Source organism: Tyto alba, unplaced genomic scaffold (genome assembly GCF_018691265.1).
Source record: "Tyto alba isolate M040663 unplaced genomic scaffold, T.alba_DEE_v4.0 Super-Scaffold_38, whole genome shotgun sequence".
In the NCBI taxonomy this organism is placed as follows: domain Eukaryota; kingdom Metazoa; phylum Chordata; class Aves; order Strigiformes; family Tytonidae; genus Tyto; species Tyto alba.
In genome coordinates, this window is record NW_024881313.1 from 19762013 (window position 1) to 19781959 (window position 19947).

General features: G+C 36.9%; 1 protein-coding gene across 8 annotated transcripts in view; it reads left to right on the top strand.

Annotated features, from left to right (window-relative positions):
- The first annotated feature begins 1536 nt into the window (after positions 1–1536).
- SLC39A12 (solute carrier family 39 member 12) overlaps positions 1537–19947 on the top strand; it is a 36432-nt gene continuing 18021 nt past the window's right edge. For 3 of the 8 annotated variants that reach the window (XM_032991739.2, XM_032991740.2, XM_032991743.2), the window contains exons 1-6: positions 1538–1721; positions 2835–3187; positions 7085–7366; positions 9765–9972; positions 12403–12605; positions 18227–18398. In XM_032991739.2, the coding sequence (XP_032847630.1) occupies positions 2918–3187; positions 7085–7366; positions 9765–9972; positions 12403–12605; positions 18227–18398 (1135 nt within the window). In that variant the 5' untranslated portion in view covers positions 1538–1721; positions 2835–2917. Of the gene's footprint in view, positions 1722–2834; positions 3188–7084; positions 7367–9764; positions 9973–12402; positions 12606–18226; positions 18399–19947 lie in introns of all 8 variants that reach the window. The other 5 variants (XM_032991744.2, XM_032991741.2, XM_032991745.2 and 2 more) reach the window with 5 other exon arrangements.

The following is a 19947-nucleotide window of genomic DNA, read 5'->3' on the forward strand; positions in this document are numbered from 1 at the left end:
TAATATAAATGTTAATGTAAGATATAGCTGGTATTATTATGTAAATCTTCTCCCAGCAGCTTTCAATAGTTATAAATCATCAAATGTTTTAAACTGTTAGCTTCTCTCAATAAATTGAAACAATTCACCCTCTGTACACTTTAATTGGATAGAATTAATTCTTAGTTTCAATTTGTAATTATATACAAAACACCAAATTATATACAGATAAACCTATTTATGTTTATTTGGAGATTGAGCAATCCCTGGAATTAAATGTTGGAAGCTATTCTGTCATTATCTGAGGAATTATTTTTATTAGTGGAACAAATCTGGACATAGTTAGCTTTGTTTCTCAAAGCAAATTATGTAAAAGCTAGAGGAGATGTGTATTATCATGTGTTTCTGTTTTACAGTCATTCATATAAAAATAAATTTTTGAGATGAAAATTTCTGTAGTTCTTGTTTGCATAAAGCTGCATATTTGCCAATGTTAGTTTGATAAATATCTTTTGTAATTTATGAAATAAAATTAAAGCATGATTTGATACAAATCTAAGGGGTTTTTTTGTACTTGAATAGTAGGACTGATTTTTAAAATGCTCAGCCTTGATAACACAAGAGTTTTTACATACTTCCATGTGCTTGTACTTTGTATTTTTGAGAACATTTGTTTTCATTTTGCGCTTTCCTCAAGCTGGTGTTGTCAGTTTAATTTTTTTTATAGTCAGTATCAGTTGCCAGTTCTCAGCCTTACTAAAACAAGGCTGTCCCCTTTGAGCTCACCACCTTATAGGAAACTTCACTGGTGTTTTAGAACCCAGTTTTATCAATCTAGCTTTAAAGAGAATTATGACGTTTTTATTACTACAGGCTTACCACTTCACAGAATTTGTTGAGCCAACTGAAATGCTAATTCTTCATTACCGCACTGAAGGTCTGGAGGGTGGGAGAATGATATGTCTGGTGTACATGTCACTGTGGAAATCTGTCAGTCATGACAGTTTTTACTAACTTCCAGGGCAGTAATATTGTAATGGCATGGTGATGTAAATGTCGACTTTGTAACAGCATCCCTCTGGAAAAACTGAGTGGGTGGAAGAAATTTTTTTTTCACCACAGTCTGAGCTATCCCAGCTTTTTTAATTGGTGCAAATGTGGCACAGAATAAGTGGGGATGAAAGAGCCTGTTCTTTGTGGACAGTGTTTCCAAAAGTAAAATACCATTTTTCCATGGAGGTGTTTGAAAGGATTTCTATTTCTATTTTGTACTTGTATTTGCAAAAAGAAGTAATCTTCTGATGAAGAAGAGAAATCGAGCTTCATTGTGGAATTGATCAGATAATGTAGTAATGTAGAGAACAGTTAGAGTGCTTGCATGTATTATCCATTGTAATGAAATACATTCTTCAATAGATTTTATACATCTTGCGCTGCTAAAATAGAGACTGTTTACATAAAATGATAACTGTTAAAATATGTGAAATGTATTCAATTACGTGATGTTTAGTACTTGCCAAGAAGAACATGTACTAATTCCTATCCACCTCCATTGTTACCTTAAGAGCAGCTCTCTCCATAGCAACTGAAAACTTTTCAAGGCAGCAATAAGCTAATCCTCTCCAGCTTCCAGAGCACCATCAAGGAATTTTAAAAACATTGGACTTCCATCAGCTAAATACTTCTGAGGATTCAGAAGGCCACAAAACTAGATGCACAGGCATTCTTTTTCCCTTCAGAAGGTAAGAAAATAATGTTTAGAAGTGCATCCTTGTAACAGTGATACATATTCCTAACTTCTAACAGTAAAATATATCTAAACACCAAAAGATTTCTTAACATCTAAAAGCATACTAAACTTTATCTAAGTGAATGTCAATTTGAATTCAGCAGGTTTTTCCTTTTTCATTTTAGATAGTTAGTAGGGTTTCCTTTAAAATAAGACATACACGTATTATATTGCTTTTAAAGAAGCTGAACTGATGTGTGGCTGTTTAATGTATGTGCATTATCATCTGAAAATATATGTCACTGCCAGCATCTGCCTTTCAATAAAATGAAAACCTCTTTGTGGAAAATAGAAGTGAAACTTTTATGTTTCTTGCACTTTGATATTGAGATAGATTATTATTAAAGCAGAGGCACTGGTATAGTAGAAAGGATAGTGACAAGACAGATTTACAGTACAAAATGTTATTTACATCTAAAGTTAACAAATTTAACTTGTTGCTTCTGGTGTGTTTGTCTTGTTTATTCACTGGGATCTATGAATGAAATTATGACCTCAATTTCGTAACTCTTTTATCTGATCATGAAATGTCATTAATTTTCAAGTACATCCTGTTCATTCTTGTTTTGTGTTGTATAGCTGGAGTTCAGTAATGATGGAAAACTGTTTTGAAAATAAAACATGTCCTATATCATTGCCATGTAACGTAATTAGTGCACATTCATATCATAATTACGCTAGTAATCTTTATTTACAGCTATTTTTGCTACTAAAAGCTTGTTTCATAATGGAATTAAAGTGAAAGCTATAGTATTTTCCTGTTCTTACTGAAGAGGATTATTAGTGAATGCAACGTAACACTGAAATGAAAACCGTACACTTTACTTTTATAAGGAGGGAAGGGCACTTTGAGTCAACCTCTTGTTGGTAATTCTACAGAAGTTTTAAGGCCATGGTTGTCTTAGTTTCCTGCTGTTCTGGGCTCTAAAGCCCTTACAGGCTCCCTGTTGTTCAAAAACAGCTTGTCACTGCAAATCAGCTTAGCTGACCAATTAATAAATCCTTTCAAACATATTGCATTCACACTAATTAAAGGGTTGGGGTTTTTTTCCCCTTTACCATTCAGATTCCTCAGGTTTCAAGTTTAAGCTGTGAAGTGCAAACAACAATCCAACATTCAGTGCAGATCACGCACTGCAGGAAGAGGAGATGTGTTTTCTGACCAAGCATCCAGCTCTTGGGGTGGTATGTTCTGCTCTCATATTCAGCGTGCTCATTGCTGAAGGACAGCCTGGGGAAGAGCATGGGCAGGATGTCAGCTATGCTCCCAGCCGAGGTTATCTGATGGAAGTTTTACGCGTTCTTTCAGCTGACAACACTGAGCTCCACATGAACCACTCACGAGAACTGGTCAAAATGTTACTGGAGAGAGCTGAGTGCCCACAGCGGATTTATGGCATGCAAGAGGATTGTAATCTGGTTAGTGCTTCAACTAATGAGGGATGTCTTTACAGGATCATCAGTGGGTTCTAAAATTATTTATTAGAGTGATACTCTCCTGAATACAAAACCTAAACATGTGAAGAGCTTGTTTTTGCAGCAAGAAATTGTCCCTGCTTTAATAGTTTCATTCTGAATTACTAATATTTATTGTTTGAGCTCATGAAGAGCTATTCCAAACATGATAGGCATTTCTTAAAAACTGCATGCTTTAGTCACATAACACTAATAATTTTCCCTTCAAAGTTGTCAAGTGTTTATTTTCCAGCAAAGATTTTTCTATTTTACCCTTATCTAACTATAAAAGCATGAGCTTGAATTTGGTACACAGAGGATTTCCGCTGTGGAAAGACATAGGTAAAAAATGGGGACGGGTTCTGCCACTTTTATTTTATTCTGGATTTTATTTCATAAAAATAAACCCCAGACAAGATTGTCTCAGATTTATGTGCCACTTCACTGAAATATTCAAGATTTAGGGGAGGGTTTTGGTAAGCAGTTCAGGTCAAGGAAAATCAAAGGCAAAACAATGAATCTACAAATCTAAATTGAAACTGGAAATAGTCCAGGGTACAGCTTCACAGAAGGTTTGGCTTTCTAGTTGAGTTGAGAATATTTTCAGTACTGATTCCTGATTTGAGAAAGAAGGGAACAAGTGTAGTAAGATCATAGGTTCTGGTAGGACAGAGACAGTGGTAAGTGAGCAACATAGCTGAAAGCGACTACAAAGGGCTTGGCCAGTCTTGACTTTGATTAATATTACTCTAGCTCTGGCATTGTTCAGTGACCTACATACAGCAGAGTGTCACTTTATATTAGAATTATGAAGACGGTCATAAAGGTGAACACTTTCACAATATACTATTCTTGGCAATGTGCCAAGCCAATGAAATGGAGATCTTTTTCTCCTGTGCAGTAGACAACTACTCAGTTGTCCCTTTCTGCAAATGCTCCCTTTTTTCATATGAGCCCCATTGTGAAATTTCATGCATAAATGATGTAGGTGCATGTTATTACCTAAATGGGTAATTTTTAGAAAGGAGATTGTGCAGTTTTTCTCTTTTCATATATGTTCAATGCATATGTGCCAGATATGGACCCAGATCAACAGCTGAGAATGTATTAAACAGTAATGGGCATAAAGTCCTCCTAAACTTCAGAAAACAGGGGCCTAGGCCTTCTTGTTCTCCCTCTTTGTTTTGCTTATCTGGATTGCCATATTTTTTCTTGTATTTGTGATGTATTTGTGGAGAGCATGCCCACTGTATCCTTGGATGGAAGAAATCTAAGTGAAACTTAAATGGGACTTACTTTGGTCAGGACTTCCACTCTGTTTAGGTTTCATCTTGGAAATTTCCTGTGGAAAGATTTTGAGGACTTTCATTTCCAGTATTTCTCAGTGTTGGCTGTGTCAGTAACACTGCATATATTCTGTGCTGCCAGTGTCACGTGAACACAGTTGTCTGTAGAAAATCCATGAGAGGGAGGTGTCACCTTCAGTCACACAGAACCCACGTGGCACTGTGCTGAAATCTTCCAAGATGATTTAACAAAATTTGGTAAACCAAGATTGCAAAAACTGTGCAAGAATCACTGTCCTTCAAGACCGTCAAAAATTGAAACAGAATGCCCCACCTTAGCTTGGTGTGTCCTTTCCCATACTTGATGGGAATAACAAATTGATTTCAGACTCAACTTTCCCTTCTAAATCCAGGATTCCAGTCATACCACATAACTTTGTTTTCAGATTTTTTTAAGTTTTAATGATGTTTCCAATGTATATTTAAAAGCAGTGAAGTTTTGAGACCCTTTTTTGGTTTGTTTTTATGTATTGGCCCCAAGACTCTTTGGGCAGGGGATGATGCCTATTGAATGGCATTGGACACTTCTTTATCTCCTAAGCACCCGAAAGTCGTAGATATTTCTTGCAGTGGTAAGAATATTTTTTCTAACTTTTGGCCTCTTAAACGAAAGAAATCAGTGTTCAGTGCCAAGGCTTGAAGTTGACTTTTTTTTTATAGCAAATAAACATTTCTCAATCAAGGCCATGCAGATGGTTATACCTGTAAAACATTAGTAACAGCAAAATAACCAGTGATCAATTAATTTATTATCCTCTTGGTATCTCCTAAAGTGTCACTCTCTATGGCCTACCCATATACTATGGATTAGCTGCATCTTTTACAATGCACCTGCCTCCTTCCAATTAGCAATTTAATTTTCAGTCATCTTCCTTGCAAGAGCAAAAAGCCTCAGTCATTACCGTTAATCCTCACTGGGTTTTAAAATGTTATAGAAGTCTTTGAAAATCTGCTGTGTGCAGTATGTTTATTGTGTTGCTACTGAATGTTTGAAAAGGATGTCTGACTAACTTGATGTCTCTTGGGACAAAAAACAAAATAGCTGTATTCCTCCTAGCCCAAATACTAATGCTCAAAGACATGCATTAGAAAAGGTTAGAATTATAGACCTTGACAGACAATGTAGTCAGGGCATGGTGATCATACTGTAATCTAGTTTACTTATGAGGATAAATACTTAATTTAACAATTACCATCCACAGTTCTCTTTTGTTTAGATTGAGTATTTGTGAGAATTTTTGTTAGAATTATTTCTATTAAAAAGTAGCAGCTCTCTCAAATCCTCCAAGGAAGATTGGCTTCTGAACATGACAGTGTGTGTTTGATTCTACTCAGCTTCTGTGTAGGAAAATGAACACAGAAGGTAAGCCACACCAACCAAGACATCATTCTTGTAGCCACAAACAATTTAGTCTGACAAACTAGGTTCTGTCTGGATTCGTTAATTTACTAGAGTGCAGTTCTGATCCTCCCTTGGTACCTTTCTGTATTGTAGTTTCTTCTCTGTAATATACAGTCCAGATGCTTTACCATAATAGTTGAGATTAGCTGACACACCTACAGCATTCTTGGAAAGGAGCCAGTTGGGAAGAAAGGGCTACACAATGAATGACAGTCATTATGGGATCTCTTCAAGAAAGATTCTTTATTCTGGAATTCAGTATCTTATTTCCTATAGCATGACACAGAGTTCTATTAGTCTTCTGGTATAATTTTAAAGACTAACTTTTGCTTGAGCTGGCAAAAGTTTCTGGAAAGTGTCTTTGTATCAAGAAAAATTGAGGGGTTTATATATCCATATATATATATATATATATATATATATATATATTAAAAAAATATGTGCTCAGATAGAAATCCTGCACAAGGTGAGTATATAATTTCAGTCCCTCTTGAAATGCATTTGGAGGACTAAATGGTATTGAGACCTTGTGCTGACTCTCTGCACTGGACCGAATTGTTCCAGTTATCAGAATGTTGAGAAAAAATAAAAATAGCCATAAGATTGTGGGGTCAATTAAGTCTCTTAACAGTGCATTGAATATGATGTAGATTCTGTTTATATACCCTGAATTACCTACAGTCCAGATATAGTCTTTGTCTTATAATATAAACAGCTATAGAGTGCACAGGTGAAAATATGAATAGCCCTAGCCCTTATCTAATATATTTATAACCAGAAATATAATCTGTGAAGCCAGTGGAAGGCTTCTAGTTCTCTACAGTGATTGATGAGTTAGTTCTGTTTTGTGGCAAATCATAAATCCCTTGGATGCTTAACATTTCTTAAAACCAGAAGGGGCTCTGGAAAAATGGTGTGATCTTGCAGCCATAGAACTGCAATGAACTACCTGCACCCTCCTCCTGCCAATCCATCAGCCTCCATCTGTGTAGGCTTAGGTTCGATCCCTTAAATGTGAGTTGAATCCTCCTGCTCTCCTCTCTAATTGTATTTGCAGATGACTGGCCATGTGTTACTTGAGTTGAATTTCCATTTCTTTTTACTTTTTCACAGTGCCTTGAAGCAGATGCTTTGATACTAGTAGCTGGTGGAGATTTAGCAGACCATCTCAGCGAAGAAGTATTTGAGAGAATTTCTCTTATTCTTCTCTACTACATTCTTCATCGTGGAGATATGTGTTCTCCAGAACTCAGCTTGAATAATAAGGATTATAAATTTTATCTACAGAGTATGCTTAGTTTAAGACATGATGAAGACTGTTATTATTTTTCACGGAATGAAACTGAAGATACTTTGGCTGCAGTAAGGCAACATTTTAAAAGTTCTGAAACCCAGGTAAAGAAAACATAAGTAAAAATAATTTCATATTTATTACTGATATAATGCCTTTAAGCTAGTTCAGACATTGTGTCAGTATCATGGTCCTCCATAAAACTGGAAAATAACAGTGTGAGAGCACAAGACTGAACAGTGGTCTTTTGTTGTATGTGCTGTTTAATACTTTCTCCTTGACTTGCCTTTGGCATGCACTGCCTAGCACTTCCACAGAGTCCTCTGAGACACAGCTGGGGAATTAGTCTATGTTAGGGACCATTAGCAATAGGTCATTTAGGTGCAGTTGCCCTGTTTAGGGCAGATGGAAAAGAGCATAGCTGTGTAGATGCAAGATATTGCACTTGGCTTCAAGGACAGAAAATAATTTCTCATCTCTTGTATTTATTAGTATAGATATACTAGAAATGACTGTATTTAAATGGTACAAAGCAGAAAAGCTCCAAAACTGATCTGGCTGTGTAGCAGAAACTATAAATCATTTTGCTGTGATGAAATCCTTGCCAAGCTCTGAGCTTCCATGCCCATCCAAAGCAGGGCGGAATAAGGAATCTGTCCAAAGATATGGTGGTTTCCTTCAGTTGGGACACATACATTTGTGACTAATTATCTACCAGCATGAATATGCCTTGTAGAAAGACTGATACAGATAAGCTTAAATTTAAAGTTAAAAAAAAAAAAAAAAAAAGGAGTGTATTGAGTATATTCATCTGAAAACATCCTTTTAAAGTCAGGAAACATGCAATGAGTTTTCTTATCACTGTTTATTATTCCTTATCTCAACTAGGGTCTATAAAATAATAGAATAATATTATAGAGTTCACAAATTGTTTTCCTTGTAATAGGCAATAAAATATTTGCCAGATTAAATAACTCTTACAGTACAGGCTGACCTCCTGTGAGAAGCCCCTTAGACCTGTTCATAATATACTTACTTGGTTTATTGCAAAGTTTGAATTTGCCCTTTTCTTTTTCATTTCATTAGATTTTAATTTATACCATACTGTAGTAGAGTTTCCTATGAAAACAGAAGATGGCTAGGAGTCCTGGCTGGGCAGCAGAATGTTGAGGGCCTTCAGTTCCTCTATGTTCTTTGTGTAATCGTTTCCCATCATAAATTATTCATTGACCAGTACTTTTGGTTCTGAGTCTTGGTGAACGTGCCGATTTCCGAGAACTCCAATGGTATCTGGGCAACTGTAAAGAGGCATCGGTGGGTATTTGGCATGTCAAGATAGAATAACAATCCATAAAGTGCTTTACTGTGTGGTCTGTTTGTTTATGCTGGCAGTATAACCAGTTGTCAAGACTGTTCAGTAACTGAGACTTTACTGCTCACTGACATGAGGGAAAAAGTTTTTTTTTTTTATGAAAGGTACTCAAAACATTATAGACTAATTCTAATGCTTAGAATCACACTTGACTTACGGAAAAGGACCAATGATGTAGGGTAGTAATAGAAGAAAAGCAGTTTTAGTGGCTTTTATATGTTTTGGTTTCACAGAAAATATCCTCTTCTCAGTCATAGCACCTAATATACGATTTGAAATGAGATGAAATTTTGGGTTGTGGAAGTTTAAATGTGTAATGGATGGACAGGAAAAGAAATACCAGCCTCCTCTCTGCAGTGTTTAAGGCATATATAGAGAGAAATGAGTAGGTGTAAAATAAATTATTATTGTACTGGGTCATCTAGTTGGCTTTTCAATTTAGTTAATAGGGGTTAGAGAAGGTTTCACTGTTTGCAGTGAAAATAAACCAGAAAGGCAGAAATGGAAGAAAACAGGGATAAGTTTCCAGGTAACAGAGAAAACTGTACCCTACACACATGGGTGTACATGACTGTCTACTACTCCTGTTTGGTCACCCAGCAGAGAAGTTGCCCTTCATCTGCAGAATTATATCTTTCTGTACTGTCCCCCGATAACTCACCCATAACAAATCGTTGGTTCCATTTAATAGATAGCGAACTAAATACATTTAGAGAATTCTTCCTGTATTTTGAGATAAAGAGTTAAAGTCTGTATTATCTGAGTCAATTTCTTGTGCCTTCACAAGGATTCCTCCCTTCTCTGCCACTTCTGGAAGTAGATGTAGATGCAGTTGAAGAAGACATAGGAATAATAGAAACAGCATGAAAATAACACTAAGCAAAAATACCCTGAATGAAGCACTGTACTTCCTCCCCATCAGACACTTAGTAAAATTTCAGGCTTTTTCATTCTATACCTGTTCCCCTGAAAATGTCTTGTTTTGCGTTTGCTGTCCTGCTGTCAATTACAGCTTTAATCTTAGTATTTTTTCTGCTCTGTCTGTCTGTGAAAGTGTTCTCTCCTGTCACTCTTATTATTTAAATGAAGGTGACCAGGGCTGTATTCATGCTGTTTTCTCCTGATTTCAGTGTGTTGATGTGAGTATTCTGGAGAAAAATGCTGATATAATAGACAGAGATGGTGCTGATGAAAACACTCTTCCACGCCTGGCTGCTTTAATCATTACTCTGGCTCTCCAAGGAGTTTGTATGGGGAAAGCAAGTTTGCCCTCCCCAGAATTTTTTATAAAATATATTTTCAATTCTCTGAACAGTACCACTGAGCTTCAAGTGACAGGTAAGCTATTTATTAACCTCTAGTTGTCTTTTGCAACACACATTTGATGTAAACTATCTCTAAATGCCTAAAGGACATTTTGCACTTAATTTTAGATTTAAATGCCATTTCATTTTAGAGCTGTTAAGTAGTTTCTTCTAAATTTAAAAACAAGATTGTAAAATAAACTCCTTATTTTGATAATTCTCTGAGAGGTATAAAACAAGTTGTTACTGAGATTATTAAATGTGTACTATCACATTAACTTATTACTTAATTGCTCAGCACAGTCTGAACTATCCAAGAGAGGTCTGAGAGTGGCAATCTAGCTGTGAGGTCAGAGTTAAGTGGGGCCTGGTTTATAATGATTCTTTATTCAGACCTTTATACGTTGGATGATGCATTTAGGGGTAGATAGCATAATTCATGTATGGTAGCCAGATTAGACACCTTAGTCACACCTCAGTGTAAACGTACCTCCAGAAGAGATGAAATAGCCACAGGCAACTCTGTTTTGATCAGATGCTCTCCAATGTCTGCCTGCTGTACCTGAAAATGTTTTTATGGTTGATGCTTCCCTATCTCCCAATCTTTGTACCCAGTCAGTGAGTCTGTAATATGCAAAGTTCATTTTCTTCAGGAGCTCTGTTGCTAGACATCAGAAATGCTACTTAACCATAAATAAATAGAAATATAGGAGTGTTATGAGTGGTCCAAAAAAAAAGAAAACACAAGTGTTGAGCTCTCAGCAGCTGCTATTAAGTTCTGTAAAAGATTCTGCATGATTAGCAGTTTAAGGAGCTAAAGCATCAACTCAGGGGCCTACTATGGATTTAGAAGGTTATTATAAGACATCTACTTTTCCTTGTTTGTGGTAACTGCTAATAGCAGCACCTTACAAGCTTTTCAAGTCACTTTTAAAAAGTAAGGTTTAGTATGGGTTAAAACAGCTCAAAACATTGAATTAAACATAGGTAGAAACATTTTTACCACTCAGGTTACACAGAGTTACTTTGAATCACAGAAGTGAATAATAAAAAAAAAAAAAAAAAAAAAAGAACAAAATCCTCAGCCTTCAACTTGGACTCCTAGATTGTACTTGCATAAATTGATTTTGCAGCAAAACCCTTCCTTTAAAATTGCCAAGCCAGATCTTGTAAAATAATTGACTCACAAGAATGGATGGAGCCATCTGGGCACAGTGCTACTAAATAGCTATATGTGGTGAAATCCAGGCCCCAGTGAAGACAATAGCAAGACTTTATGGTTGGTGGAGTCAGGGTGTCATTCAGAGAAATAAAAAAGAATTCTTAAACAGTTTGTTGGAGTGTAATTATATTTTAAGCCTAAACTAATTAAATTGTCCCTTTAAAATTATTTAAATTCTTTATAGTATCTGCAGGAAAGAACAAGGAATTAGCAACATGGAAAAAAAATTTGCTTGACTACATTTAGAAAACAAATCTAGCTTCAGCTCCATTCATATCTGTTTGCTTAAGACAAAGAAGACAAACATCTTATCACAAGCCTTTTTGCAAGATTTATCATTAAGATTATACCATTTACTTTTTCTGAATATTAACGTTAAAAAATAAAGGATAATGACATGAAAACATTCTTAATCTCATTGATCTGAATTCCTCTGAAGTTAATTTGTGGACTGCTTTTGTTTTCAGTGGACAAACTCAGGTTTACAGAAACTATCACTATGGCTTCATCTTGAAAATGCAGGGGTGAAGGAAGGTGATAAGGAAGATAGGACAGCACATGCCCCCTTGCGTAGCCAGGCATTTATCAGCAGACACACCCGTTGCACTTAAGCTATATCATGGGATAGACCCCCGCATTGTCTCAGGTTTGGATTAGGGATCCTGACGCCCCCCTTCGTACTGCAGTGCTGTAAACAGGCGTGCTTAAAGGTTGACCAAAGGAGAGAGAAAGTCTGTTGCCCTGTGTTCCACTTCTGAAGCACGAAGGGCAGCATAGCATCATGAAGCTTGCTTTCAGGACGCCCTAAAAGGGACCTGTCTTCCTGGTCTTTCTGGACTATCCAAATACCTGGGCATGGCATCTTAGCCTGGTGTTCCATTTACATGGGAAAATTTGAAGAACAGTAAAGTTATTTAGCAGCAATTTGTAGATAACTTTGGCAGAGATCAATAATTAAATGGAAGATGAATTGCCTTTCAGGCACATCTGTTTTCCTCAGAGATAGTCATAGGCAAAACATCTGAGTGTGGTACTGTTAAGGAGGAAAGGCTGAGTATATAGGTGTCTTGTACTTCTAGGTGTTAAGCAGAAATTACCTACAGTGACAAACTGAGGAGAGAAAAAATATAAGGCCATTAATTAATGTTATAACTAATAAAATTTTAAGAATTACTTTTGCTTTTATCTTTTTAAATGTGTATTTTCCCATGGTAACATATCTGTTTTCTAATGAATTACTAGAACTAGATCGACTACTGAATGTGCTTACAGCCAAAAAGACCTGCACTGTAAATGGACAGTTTCACAGTCACAAAAGAAGACGTTATAGTATGGCAACCAGAGATATTGGAACCAGAAATATTCCAGTCAAAGGAGACCGTAAAGAAGGAGACTATCTGAAAGGTCATTTTGGAGATTATGAAAGGAATGCAGATTGGGACCAGGTTAATTAATTTTTATGTTATTCTAGCATAAATAACAGAATTTCAGTGATAAAAGTTCAGATTGGTTTACAAGCACTACATTATTTCTGAGGTAAAATTTATTAGTTTCAAAAAGTCATGTAGATACTGATAAAACTGCATTTTTATATATTCATATCTGTTTAAATGGTAATTGGGGGAAGAACGGGGAAGAACTTTACGGATATTAAATATATTATTAAAGTATCTGGGAGGGACTAACAGAAGGTTTAGTGTTACATGGAATCAGGTGTTTCTTCAAGACACAGAGGACTGTAGTACCATGGCTTCAATGTTTTCACACATTTATTAGAGATTTATTATGCTTTTATGTCGCAGAGCTTCTAGGACCACTTAAGTGACCTTGCAGAAGAAAGTGCTCTTCTGTACTAAGGGAAAAAAAAAATTAAATTAAGGTTTCTGCTCAAGTTGTTTTTAAAAAAACTTTCTGTAAACTGAAGATTAGGCATTTCCAAATGCTTTTAATAGCCTTCTATGGAGTCCAGAAGCCTCCTTTATAAACTATAGAGTCTATGAGAGAGAACTTTTGCTGCTCCCCAGTATCTTCTTTGAGGGCTTTGAGGGATAATGGCTCATTGCAAGTAATTTTATCCTTATCTTAAATATCTGAAGATAAATAAATTTTGTTTATAACAATGAATTAAGATAGTATCTGACTTCCATCTTTTAGACTGAAAGACATTCCTTAGACATAAAAGGAAACTTCAGAGTATATACTTTGTATATATTTTGATGTATACATTTGAAATATATACTTCAAATAATATGTTTCTATTGTTTCAGTTCTTTACAATTTAAGTTAAAGACAATGTTTCTTCTCCATTTAGGAGAGTAAGTGATGTGCAATTGACTTTTGCTGTGTGGTCATTTTCTGATGTGGAACTGAGACAAGTGACATCCGGTTAAATGCCATTCTGATAGATATTTATCTGTGTAATTTTATTGCATTTGGAATATTTACTCTATCAATATGTTTATTTCTTTCCAGCTGACCACAAAAGAAAATCATGCTGATCAGCATGATAAGATATTTAATGGTGTCTCAAAATAATTTTGAATGAAGATCATTTTAAATGTGTTTCATATTAATTTTAAATTGTGAAGGACAGAAATCAGTATTGATACTATCTTTACAAGAAATAAAATTGTTCTCTAGCAATAGAATAATTTATAAAACAGTTCTTGATTTCTTGAAGTTCTGAGACTGACTATAACTGAAAAGATCAGTGTGCAACAGAGTTATCTGAGGCTTGGGAGTCAAACTGAGAGCCAAATATTCTATGTACATGGAAAAAAAATCACAAAGAAACATCTGGAGAAAAGAGAATTTCTCTTCTGTATTATTGATTCCTAGTTTCTCAGGTTTATTCCATTCCTCTGCTTTCTAGTTATGTCTATTTTCTTTGATATATCATTCCGTTAGAAGGCTTTGTGTTTCAGAGTTGCTGATTTTGTCTCCTGCTTTCTGCACATACCTATGATAGCCATTGTGCTCCATTAGTAACAGATGCTGCTACATATGTAGCATTGACTCATTTATGGCGTGTGTTTGCTAACTAAATTAAGATCTGTAATTTCATTTTTAGATAAGAATTATATTTTAAAACATTAGCACAGAAAAAAAGGGCACTGCTTTCTTTTTAAGTCATCATTGTCTCTATTGATTTAAAAAATGCGTATAAAACAAGTAAGTAGCAGATGTGTTGTGGTTTAGGCCTGGTTGGAAGCCAACCACAATGCAGCAGCTCTCTCTCCCATCCCCTCCGGCAATGAGAAGGGACAGAGAGCCAAGCTTGGGGTTCAAGATAGGACTGGGATGGGGAAAAATCCCCCTTTTATGATGACGAGCAAAAGGCAGACTCGTTAGGGGAAGAAAAAAAAGAACATACATTTATTACAGACACTAACAACACATAACAGAGTAGGACAGTGAGAACCATTGCCACATCTTGAGAACACCTTCTCCCCACCCCTCCCTTCTTCCTGGGCTCAGCTCTGCTCCCGATATCTCTACCTCCTCCCCCAGTGGCGCAGGGGCAGGGAATGGGGGGTGCAGTCAGCGCTGCCACTTCCTTCATCTTCGGTGAGGGGAGTGTCCGGAACTTCTTCCCCCTGCTCCATCGTGGTCCCCCTCTCACAGGAGACAGTCCTCCACAAACTTTCTCCGACATGAATTCCTCCCATGGGCCGCAGCATTCCCCACACTGCTCCGTCATGGGTCACTAACTTCCTCTGACTGGATTCCCTCCCACAGCTGCAGCCCTTCCCGAGCTGCTCCGGCGTGGGACACCCCCGCATGCTGCAATCCTCCCAGCACTGAATTACAGCAGCGGGGCTACCTTTTCCCATGAGACCCCGGCCTTCTTCGGGCACAGAACCTTGATTAGCCGAGCTGGAGCAACAGGCCATAAATCAATGTCTGCTCCATCGTAGATCTTCATGGGTGGCAGGGGGGGCCACCCTGCCGTCTCACCACAGGATACAGGGGGGTCTCTTCTCTGGCACACCTCCCCCCTCCTTTCTTCCTCCGTTCCTCCACTGACCTTGGTGTTCATGCAGCTGCAGCAACTCCTCCTCACAAGTCCGACTGCCCGTCACCACGTCCCTTCTTAAATACGTTATCGCAGAGGTGCAGCTGATTGACTCAGCTTTCCAAACAGAAGTGGAGCTGACTTGGAGCTGGGGGAGCTTCGAGAAGCTTCTCACAGGGACCCGCCCCGATAGCCCCTCCCCTGCCACCAAAAAACTCCACCACTCACTCAACCCAGGACAAGATGACCTAATAAGAGCAATAATATTAAGTTATATTAAACTACATCACAATATCTATGTATTCATTTATTATTCCTCATTAAAGATACATGGATTTTGGAAACATAAATCTTCCATCCATCCATCCATCCATCCATCCATCCATCCATCCATCCATCCATCCATCCATCCATCCATCCATCCATCCATCCATCCATCCATCCATCCATCCATCCAGGTTTTCATATGAGAATATGCAAATTTGATTTACTTGTTTCTTCAGTTTCATCCTCCACAAGTACACACATAGTTGCTTTGATAACGGAGACTTAGTACTCTGCCTCCTCACATTAAAAAGTTTAAAAGTCTAGGCATTGCAACTGAAAAGATGCAGGTCCTAATGCCTCAAATCTCACAAGAACATTTTACTAAATAACCATCAGGAATTATTTTTTTATCTGTGGGTGTGCAGGTTTTTTTTCCCAAATGAGATCTTGCTTTTTCATTTAGAAATCCTGATAATAAAATCACATTTAAATTCACAGTAATCCTGGACCTCATCTTGTTTATCCTACTTCTCAAAACAGGGCCAACATCAAAGTCAGATCAAGTTTCACATGGCTGTGTCCAGCTGAATTCTGAATGCCTCCAAAGAGAGATTCCAGAGTCTTTTTGGGAAACCTGTAACAGTGCTTTATTGCCCTCATTTTGGGTTCTTTTATTACAGCAAATTGAAATTCTCCCTGATGCAACTAATACATATTGCCTCTCACCCTTTTGCTGTGCACCTCTGAGAAGACTCTGGCTCTATTTTCCCTATAACCCCTGTTAGATAGTTGAAGACTTAACATACCCCCAAGTCTTCTCCAAACTGAACAAACCCAAATCCCTCAGCCTCTCCCTGCACATCATGTGCTGCTTTCCCTAGCCATGTTGGTGGCCCTCCACTGAATTTCACCCAATTTGACAATGTCTTCCTTGTATTGCTGGTTATTAAACTGGACGTAGTCTGGATGTGGACTCATATGTCCCGAGTGGAGGGCAATCTTTTTCCACTACCTGTTGGCTGCACTCTTGCTAATGCAGCCCATTATGCAGTTTGCCTTTGTTGCCACAAGGGCACACTGGTGACTCACGTTCAAGTGGTCTGTCAGGACCTCAAGGACTTTTTCTGCAAAGCCACCTTCCAGTCAGTTTTTCCCAGCCTTTATTAATGCATGGGGTTATTCTATTTGAAGCACAATAAATTTGTCTTTGCTGATCTTCATGAAGGTCTTGTCAGCCCATTTCTTTGGCTTGTCACGATCTCCCTAAATAGTAGCCATGCCCATCAGCATATTGACTACTTGTCCCAGTTGGATTTCATATGTGAATGTGATATGGTGCTCTCTGTTCCATCACTCAGGTCATTGGTGAAGGCATTAAATAGTATCAGTCCTGGTACTGGGCAGTGACGAATGCTGCTCATAACCAGCCACAAGCTAGGCTTCCAACTTGATACCACTTGTTGGTGTTTCCTACTTCTGGAGTCAAAACTACGGCCTAGAACAGGCAAACTGAAGGTCTTTTCCAATATGGTAGCTCCTGAATTGTCTTCATGCTCTACTTCTGCTGGGAGGCAGAACAGACTAGATCCATGTGGCAAGATCGCCTGTTATCCTGAAGACTTGAATGTGGTATTCAGAATAAATGTATCAGTGCTCAATTCATTCAGTTTCTTAGTGAGTTACAAGGCATATTTTACTTAACTAATGGATGAACAAAGACAGGAAAGTGTTGCATTTTAATTGGGTTATTTAAAAGTAATGATAATTACAACTTTTTTATTTAAATAGAAATTTTCTTTCAAAAGAAACCTAAGCTTCAGTTAGAAATAGAATGTTTAGGAATCCCTTGATTCTCAGATACAGACTAATTTAAATGAAAGAAACAAATATTTATTTTTTAATTCAATCACAGCTAATCAGATGAGATTAAGAAATGAAGATTATTCCTTTAAGTAAAATAGCATATTTGATCTGGACTTCTTCTTTTTAGAAATACTTACAGAAATTGCCACTAGAACTGTTCCAATACTATCTGCTCACATTTTTACTGGCAGTTTCATCCTGGAGATGAAAAACCAATTCTTCATGAAAATTTTTCAAAATATAGATGTTCCCAAGAAAAGTTCCTCCTTTTTTTTGACAAAGAGATGTTTCTAACAAGAACAAAAACTAGATTAAATTCTTAAGTACATCTAATAATAGAATACTTAAATAACATTCAGACTAAATTTAGACTATGTAACATTTAATTTGCTGACCTTAAAGTGACATGCCATTGTTAAAAGAATTAAAAAAAAACAGCTTAGTTCCATATTTTACCAAAGATGCAGCACAAGGACAAATTTCAGTACTGCCTTGACACAGGAAATATCTTACATTAATAAGAATATTATTGCTATTAATGCAGTCTTCCATTAATAACCAAGAATATGATTTGTGTTAGCATTAAAATATTTTTTTAGCACATATGACAATAAAATATTTAGAGATGTTATTGTGTCAGATCCTCATGATATTAACAGGATTCAATAAGAATCGTGCTACTTCATCCCAAAGATTCTGGTCTTTCTGAAATATATATTAATATCAAATTTTAATTGGAAAAACAAAAAAAGAATTATAAGTAATTGAAATAATTAAAGTAATTTAACCAGAAAAGAGTATATGGAAAACAAGTTTTTTCCAGGTTGTATAACCTCTGTTCTTCTAAGATTCCATATTTAACCTTAGCACTAAATGCAGGTATATGCAACATTCAGTAACTGTATATACTTTTCTACATAGGTTTGTTTCTCTGCCAATGAACTTGTGAAGATTTTTTTAAAAAACAGTTCTTCCTCCATTTCTAAGGACCACTTCAAGCAAATCAGTCCAGCTATCATTCAGCAACTATTAAGCTGTTCATGTCAGCATCCTGACTCCAAGCAGACAAAGTTTCCACCAACAGCTTTGGAAAGTGAGTTATGTTGTTATTAGTAATGTACTGTGAAAATTTGGATAGTTAGAGGGCTTAACTTCTGGAGACATGTCATTCATTAATTAAACCAAAACATGGTGAGATTTATGCACTCTATAATTTCATAGCATACATCTTATAGTATTATATTGAGAAGTGAGGGGATTCAATGATCCCAATTTTCTATTAGACAGAATTCTGTTTCAATGTGTAAGGCTTTAAGCTTTATTTTCTTAATTTCTTAGAGGACTGCTTGACGTAGGCAGCAGGTGAGCCATGACAGGTCCTTATCAGTGGGTTGCTGGGCAGTAATAATCTATTTTGTGAAATTTCCACCAGGTTTATACTGGAGTCATTTAATGGCTCTTACACATAGCCTCAAAGTTATGTTAGCTGACATTTTATACCGTGATGTGGCAAATGCTTGATATAGATACAGTCAGTGTGAATGTTGCTGGCTTTTCAAGTTGTGATATTTTACAGGAGAGAAGCTTTGGGGATATGATTGTGGGAAGAAAAACAAGAAGAAAACCAGTCAGATGGGAAGTAGGACTTGTGTGATAGAGCTGATACAACTGAGTTAGAGTATAATCAGGTTGTTTCCAGTCACAGTAATAGCCCTCACATGCCACTGTTTCCAGGGATTTCTGCCCCATCTGTTCTGCTGATTCAAATTCTCCTGTAACCAAACCCTAGTCCACCCTATTGAAAAAAAAAATCTGAATCTGATCTTAACTAAGGGCTTCTTAATGTGCTTCCTGGTTTTGTTTTTACTTTAAACCAGCAATATCTGGGAACTGGTTACAAACCTAGGTGTGCTGGTGTATTACAGGGGACATTAATTTGGGAGCCAGGAATGAGCAAAAAGGAATGGGCATCTAATCATAATCACCTGCATCTAGATCATCACTTTTAGGCTACAAATCAATTCCTTCAGTACCTTTCTACTAATACCTACATGGCCAGTTCTAGATGACAGGATCTTTTAGGAGCTAGTAAGCTTTCCCCACATCCTGCTGGCCAACAATCCTTACAGAACAGCACTTTCCAACACTGGAGTCTATCTGTACTTTAAGATACACATGTTAAGCAGCTTGTGGGAATGAGCTGAGCTATCATTCCACGGTGTACAGATTAATTGAACTGTAAGTGTGAATTAGAAAAAAAAACATGTTAGATAAAGGCATGGAAGGACTCATGGATATCCCAAGAATGTCTATAGGAGAAAAAAAACATACAGAATAAGAAGAATCATTATAGCTCCCCAGAAAACATCAGTCTTTCTTTCTTATGTTATCTCTCTTCTCATTACCTGAGCACCTTGCAGTCTTTACTGCTTTTATCTTTTCTGTGCTACACAGATATGTCCATTCTTTGGATGGGGAATCAAGGGACAAAGAAATAAATTAACTTGCCCAGATCATATACAAGGTTCATGGCAAATTCACAGTTGAGTGAGATTCTTTCAAGTCTAAGGCCATCAGCCCAATCAATGACATTTTAGTGATCTCATAAAGGTGAGAGATCTGTGTAGATGGGAGGAGCTGAA